Source organism: Primulina tabacum, chromosome 1, assembly GCF_025594145.1.
Source record: "Primulina tabacum isolate GXHZ01 chromosome 1, ASM2559414v2, whole genome shotgun sequence".
NCBI classification, from domain to species: Eukaryota; Viridiplantae; Streptophyta; class Magnoliopsida; order Lamiales; family Gesneriaceae; genus Primulina; species Primulina tabacum.
This window is the reverse complement of record NC_134550.1, coordinates 57,917,482-57,925,292: the sequence shown is the minus strand read 5'-3', so window position 1 is coordinate 57,925,292 and position 7,811 is coordinate 57,917,482. Positions and strand designations below refer to the sequence as shown.

The following is a 7,811-nucleotide window of genomic DNA, read 5'->3' as shown; positions in this document are numbered from 1 at the left end:
TTTGTATATATCAACGATTAAAACACCTCATTATAGCCTCCACAATTACAAAATAGTGGACATCATCTCTTATTTTCCGTTCAAAAATCTTAATACAATTGCAATACGTAAAAATGATCTCAAAGACGAAGGTAAAAAGTTTACTTCACTGCCAAATAAATTGCTGCAGCTTACTTAAAAAGATGTGATTTTGCTCACTAGCATCATATATTTTGTTTATGTAAATTTACCCTAAAAAATAATAATAACAATATCTTATGTAAAATGTCACAGAAAGAAAGGTAGAACCAACAATCTTATTCATACAAAAATGGAGAGAAAGCAAGGGAAAGGAGGCTTGTCTTGCATGCACAGAAACAGATGTCATAATAAAGTACAGTATCCTCCAGACAACTAGCAGACAAATGCACCATCTATAATTTTCCCTCGATTCTGTCTATTTGTTTTTTTTTTTTTTCAATTGGATTATATTGAGTTAAAGAAAAACGAAATTGTTCTAATAAATTAAATCAGTGGCCAGTACTTAAAATTTTAGTAGTAACATAATCAAGCTCGAATTATAATTCAATTAACAAATGATTTGAGCTCGAGTCTCGTGAATCTAAGTTTCCTATCAGACTTAGATAAATCATCTGTACCATATTTTTGTGTGTGTGTGTATATATATTAGTTTTAGCTTCTAATGAATAAATAAAAATATGGAACAGAGGCTCAAATTTTATCTTAGGTAATAAAAAAAATATGATAAAGAAAAATAAACGAAGGAGTATTATGGCGTCTTCATGCAGTGGGTGTGGGTGTGGGCCATTTTATAGGATTGGGCTTCAATAAATCATTTTATAGGATTGGGCCATTTTATAGGATTGGGCCATTTTATAACCGATTTAATTTTAACTACTTTTCAATTTATATATTGGGCCATTTTATAGGATTGGGCTTCAATAAAACATTTCCTCTCGTAAGCCCGTTGTCAACTAATCTCGCCCTTCCAACAGCGGAAACCTTACGTCTATTTCGGTCGATTCGTTAATCGATTGGCTTCGCCACCTATCGCCGCCGCGTCTCAAGAATCCTACATCGAACTTGTCGCTTAAACTCTTTTCTGGAGGTGGATACTCCAGGATGACAACTCCGTAGATTGGTGGCTCTATATTATCTCCAAGTATTTCATTAACCTCTAGTCTTTTTTCCTAGAAAAATCGATGCTCTTTTTTGGCGTTATCGTGGTATTGTTTTTTTAATAAATAAAATTCCTTCTCCTGAAATGGATGAATCATTTAGACAGCTCCAGTGTGTGCATTGTGAGATAGCAGGGTTTAAGCTAATTGGGTTGCGGTGGGGGTTTCAAAATTTTTAATTCCTTCTCACAGTGTTTCGTGAATCCATCTTAAAGGCTCTATATCTCTCGTAAAAATTTCTTCTTGTTTTTATTTTTAAAAGATGAAACTAATACATAGTTTATATGCATAATTTTGTGCGTTTTTAGCATTTCGTTTTCTAGTGTTGATCTTATATTTTTAGAAACTTTGTTGCTTAGCTTACGAATGCTAACTATTTTGTGAAATTCACTGTGAAAGTATTCAAATTTCGAAGTCTAATTTTGGAATCTTGTACTCCATAAGTTATTCTTTCTCATTTCATGTTTTGGTCTCTCTTAAATGCAGGAAATTTGACATCTTGGCCTCTCCATTTGATTTCCAAGTGGTAACAACTATTTAAAATAGGTTTTGGTGTTGTCTGTCGTGGGATTTTCTATTTATCGTAAAATTTTCTGTTGTGGCTTGGATTGGCGCCATAGATCTACATTAGTGCTTCTTTTTTAGGGCGGTGATAAATATAGACATGAATTTTAGGCACTTCTTGTCTAAGCGAACAATCATTAGCATATCAAGACTCAATGGTAGAGTTTTGTCTTTGTACTCTGGTGGATACAGGTCTATAGTTACTTCTGTTGTGTCCACGCCTACTTTGCTCAGTTCTCCTGGAATATTTGGTGTCTCATCGTCCATTCATGGCGTTCAATACCTGAAATATGATTTAAATTATGGTAGACACATTCACACGGTCCAACAAGATAATTTAAATTCATCATTTAGTTATCTGGATAGTGAGTCTGAAAATGATGCATCCATGAACGAGTTCTTGTCTAGATTTGCTTGGTCGATGCGGCAAAAGGTCAATGAAGTTTATCCTGACTGTGACAAGGAGACAATTGACGGGATGATGTTGATTATTGTTGAGAAGGTTGTATCAGAGATGGAAAAGGGTGGTCTTGAGCAAATGATTGGGGTTGCTGCATCCACACCCTCACTGGACTTTAGTGAGGATTTGTGGAGAACTGTGTGGGAGGTTAGCAATGCGGTTCTGCAAGACATGGTGAAAGAAAAGAAAAAGGAGAAGATGAAGGTTTTTCTTCAGTCAGAGGAAGTTAAGGAGATGTATAGGTTTGCTGGTGAAGTGGGTGTTCGGGGAGATATGCTGAGAGAGCTTAGGTTTAAATGGGCCCGTGAAAAGATGGAAGAAAGTGAGTTTTATCAGAGTTTGGAGCGCCTTCGGGAAGAGCATTCTCAAATAGAATCCCATGAAGAAAATCATTTGGGTAAAGAAAATATTGATAGAGAGGAAGGGATCGGATATGCCGATGATGTGGCTGGAGATAAAACAAAAACCGTCACTCTTCCCAAAAGGCATGGAAAGATAAAGTACAAGATTTATGGACTTGATTTATCTGACCAAAAGTGGGCTGAGGTGGCTGATAAAGTTCATGAGAGTGGCAAAGTTATGTGGCCGCAGGATCCCAAACAAATATCTGGAAAGTGCAAATTACTTACTGATAGGATTCTTTCGCTACAAGAGGGAGGAGGATCCTTCTCCTCTTTTAAGTGAATGGGTTGGCCTTCTCCAGCCTTCGAGGATTGACTGGATTAATTTTCTTGATAGATTGAAACAACAGAACCCTCGTCTGCACCTTAAGGTATGCCACTTCAGTCTGGACCGGAAACATTATATTGCAGTGCTGCATGGACGTGCAATTCGGCAAATATTTCTTTATATTTGAATATCTGTCATTCAGATTCTATTTATGTTCTTTGTTCCTTTTTTTTGTGTACATTGATGTGATTTCATACATCTCCGGGTCCTGTCTAGTCTAATCAGGATTCTGATTTTGCTGTTATAGTTTATTATTCACCTCCTGTTAGCGACTTCAGTTTACTTCACTTGCAGTTGAAAATAAAATGATGTTCTTTCTTGTGGCGTAGATGATATTTTATGCTTCAACCTCTAATTCTATTGGAGACCGTTAATACCATACAACTCTGTAGCATGATCATTATATTTGATACAGCATGAATTAATTGAACTCAAAGAATATGTATTAGATGGCCTATCATGTCAACCCTTTAAAATATTTCATTCTAGCTATTAGATCAGTGCAACTTGGAATAAGATGATGTTTTTTTATTGCAGTACACTGGATAAGCATGTTTTCATTCTATATATATGCTTTTCACGTATCGTCGATATTAACATGGTTAATGGTCGAATGCATGGTCTTTCTACTTTCTGATCCTTGATTACATTTTACGTGTGTGCTTAGATTGCAGAAATTGTACTTGACGAGGAGTCCTTTCAAACTAGTATACATGATTATTCAAAGCTGGTCGATGATCTTGCTAGAGAAAATCGCTGGGAAGATGCTGAGAGAATTCTAAAGAAGATGGATAAAAATGGCATTCTTCCTGATGTTCTGACTTCAACCATTATGGTTCACATGTACAGCAAATCAGGGAATCTTGAGAGAGCCAAAGAAGCATATGAGAGCTTCAGGGCTCGTGGATTCCAACCAGATGCAAACGTCTACCATTCTATTATCATGGCCCATGTAAATGCTGGTGATCCTAAATCTGGTGATTTATTGATGAAAAAAATGGAAGCTAGTGGCATAAAATCCACAAAAGAAATATATATGGCCTTGCTTCGGTCCTTTGCTCACCAAGGTAACGTTAATGGAGCACAACATGTTTCCACCTCCATGCAGTTTGCTGGTTTCCAGCCAAATTTGGAATCCTATACACTACTAGTTGAGGCATTTGGGCAAGCCGGTGATCCGGAGCAGGCTAGAAATAATTTTGATCACATGATGAAACTTGGGCACAGGCCGGATGACAGATGCACTGCTAGTATGATAGCAGCCTATGCAAAGAATAATCTATTGGATAAAGCCTTGAATCTTCTATTGGAACTTGAGAATGGTGGCTTTGAGCCTGGGGTTTCTACTTATACAGTTCTGATTGATTGGTTGGGCAAAATGCAGCTTATTGATGAAGCTGAACAGATACTGGATAAGATTATTGAGTTGGGAGAGGCTCCACCATTTGAAGTCCATATAAGCCTTTGTGACATGTACTCCAGAGCTGGGTCCCAGAAGAAGGCTCTTCAAACCTTGGGAGTTGTGGAGTCAAAGAAGGAGCAATTGGGGCACGAGGAATTTGAGAGGATTATTAGTTCATTGTGTGCTGGTGGTTTTATCCAAGATGCTCAAAGGATGCGTGGATTTATGGAAGCTCGGGGATTTATTCCATCAGAAAAGCTAAAGATGGATTTGGTGAAAAAGGAAGCTTTCGGCAGGAGACAAACGATCAGATAGGTCACTACCATTTTAAAATCCAAGTTGCTGAAGAAAAGCATAATGATGATTACGGATGCTGGTGATTCTCCAGTTTTGTTGCCCTCAATCTAGTCCCTCTAGTAAGTTTTACCATCTCCTTGTCTGTTTGAAATCACACACTCTCTCTCTTTTTTCTTTTTCTTTTTTGTGAAAAGCTCTTCAAATTTGTTACCTATATTCAAGTTGGCAAGTCTCCTATTTGTTGTTATAGAATTACGAGTGCCGACATTATCCATTATCTAAGTTACACATAAGATGTTTTGGCATGCTTTTTTTTTTGGCAGTCTATTTCTTGAGCTTGATGTCGAAGGCACACTTGTCTTTTTAATGTAAATTTTAAAAACGACACACATTGTTTATTTTCATCCTGTCATGCTCTTTATGTTGTCATTTTTGGACACTCTACGTTCATTTGCATTTGCTTAATCCATAGTGTTCCTTGAGAATATTCAACATCCTTTCTGTAACTTAATAATAGTAACATGATATTAAAAAAGATATAAAAATGATGGAAGTTCAGGTGGTATAGCGCAATACTCACCTCTTGATCTTTCGGGTCATAGTGCTGCACACTTTATGGCTTTGATGATGCATATCTCGATATTTGATCCATAATTTGGTTCTACCGATTTTTTATTTGGATCCGTTTTGCTTGAGCCCCTTCGATTACATGCATTTTATTTGAAGTCTGTCCATCTCATTTGTCATCCATATGTTACATTTGAACCATGTGGATATGGTTGCTCTCACATCATGCTTTATGGTGACATTTTACTTGCCATGTGTACAATTAGTATTTTATGAGTCAAGATTTGGTTATTATTTCGCATGCTGATCTCCATAGCTTGCTATGCGATTGTTTATCTTCAGGGGAATGTGAGGGATCCAGGTTTGGGGCTAACGAAGGTGGGTGGTATGGGGCAGTAGTTTTTGAGGAGATTTGGTTGGTTAAACAGTACAATACATATTATAAATGCTTTGGAAGTACTAGGTTTCAGGTAGTGTATTCTGCTTTGTACCTCCAGGTTTGATTTTTTTTATTTGGATTCATGGGTGTTAGATGATTAACATGTCCTTAACTTCTTATGAACTTGTGCGAAAGTGGAATCTCTTGTTATTTTAACAGTAAATTTGGCATGAAAAGTATTTATGTTAATTAAATCCCTCTCATAAATTTCTTTTCAAGGACCTTCAAATCGGTAAATCTTACATATGCTTTCCTTGAAACAGTCGTGAAGAATCTTTTGGGATCATGCAAGTAGATAATAAAACATGAAATAAAGCACAATTTCAACCCAAAATATTCAGACTGACGTTGTCCATTTGGAGAGGTAGCCTTGGACGAGAAATTCCTCGAAGCAGCCCAAATACTTGGACAAGCAAGGCTGGTTCCTCGTATTGGCAAAGAAGCAGGAAAATGAACAAAAGGAATGCATGTTGTACAATATCATTTGTTGGAATATAAGATATCTCATTTCCTTTGTCACATTTCGATCAATTTCCAAAACATACATTCAAAACCACCCATCTTCTCTCTTTATCTGGTCATTGAACATTTATGGCTGCTCGAAGATCATTTCCATTCCGGTTTTGGACATCAAAACAACGACGTATAGCACCACGCCCAGCAGCATCACCACCACAATCCATTCCTACTCGTATCCCTTCACCTAAAATTGAAGCTCCAACCGACAGCCAACCAGCCACGGTCGCCACCAGCACAACCGCTGCCTCCTTCAAGACTCCACCTGCATCAGAACCTGAGAACCAAGAGCCGGGTCCATCAACCATCACCGACGAACCCGTGACACCACCTTCAAGAGAAGTGCAAACGGCTATACAATCCACAAACGATGCAACCCCAACTAACCTTGTTGACGAACCTCAAACTTCATCTATATCTCGTTCAACTTCTCAATCCCGAGCCTTGTCTCAACCAGCATCACCCTCTCGTCGGACATCTCAATCAAGATCACCTCCCCAACCTTTGTTTCCGTCTCGTATATCCCCTGAAACACGTTCATCTCCACCCCCTAAAGCCTCTCAAACTCCCCCGACTCCCAAAAAGAAATCGCTACCTCGTTCCCCGTCACACTTGACCTCTCGCTCTCCAAATCTGGCATCCTCTCCATCCATCAAGAGAGTTCAGCCTAATTCCCAATCAAAAAGATCCAGTTCCAAATCTAACGTCTCTGAACTACAGCCGGCAGATATTAAAAATGACAACGTACATAACTCCAGTGGTCTAAGCACGAACGAAACAAATATCACACACAACGAGATGGAAGTCGTGCCTCCTATTTTATCGGATGTAGATATTACGACAACCCCTGCACAGCACCGGAAGCCATCCCAAAAGCTGGATACTCCTAATCTAAATGATGAACGCGAGCCCATCTCAGAATCGAGTGTCAATCCAGAAGAATCTAAAGAAGTGAAGGTAGTAGTACTAGAGCAAGTAAAGAAAACGGAAAATATGCAAGAGACAGAGAAGGAAATTAATGGTTTTCTGACTCCAAAATCTGGCTCGGAATCCCACACAACAAAGAAACTCGATACCGGGGGTGATTCCGACCCAATGCATGTGGAAAAACAAGAGATGAAACAAGGCACGACTCTCGGAAACGATGAACAATCTGATCAACCAAGAGGAGAAAATATGCCACTGTACCAAGAAATAAGAGAGGACCTTTCAACCTTTGTCAGTAAAATGGCCATTGGAGATCCGAAAAGTGGCTTTCACGACAAACCAGTAAGTGTAATTACCCTTGCTGGAGAAAACCGTGGTGCATCTAATGCATTTGGGGTCAGATTCTTCAAGAACAGGAAGGACCAATCCACATTCACAGAAGCTACAAGATCGACCCTAACGAAAGTCCTGATACAACCACGGATTTGGAGAGTCATTCCAAGCATGCTAACAAAATGGAGAATCCAAGAACACTAGAAGATCAGCCAGCTGAAACTTATGTGAACAACAATGCACAGAGCATCAATAACTCTCTGGTGTTCAACTGTTCCATTAGTGAACGAAATCCCGGAGTTCATATGGTGTTAGCCAATGTACCAAAAGAATACATCGAGTCAAGAGACAAAACAAAGGTCCGCAACATACAAAAGGCAGAATTCAGCAAAACAACTG

The 7,811-nt window shown here is 38.5% G+C and overlaps 1 protein-coding gene across 1 annotated transcript; it reads left to right on the top strand.

The window, feature by feature from the left end:
• Positions 1–968: 968 nt before the first annotated feature.
• LOC142554204 (uncharacterized) lies at positions 969–4,757 on the top strand. The gene is given in 4 exon segments (XM_075664883.1): positions 969–1,162; positions 1,665–2,859; positions 2,861–2,974; positions 3,599–4,757. Coding segments are annotated over 3 exon segments (2,181 nt in total). The 5' UTR covers positions 969–1,162; positions 1,665–1,842; the 3' UTR covers positions 4,649–4,757.
• Positions 4,758–7,811: the final 3,054 nt, after the last annotated feature.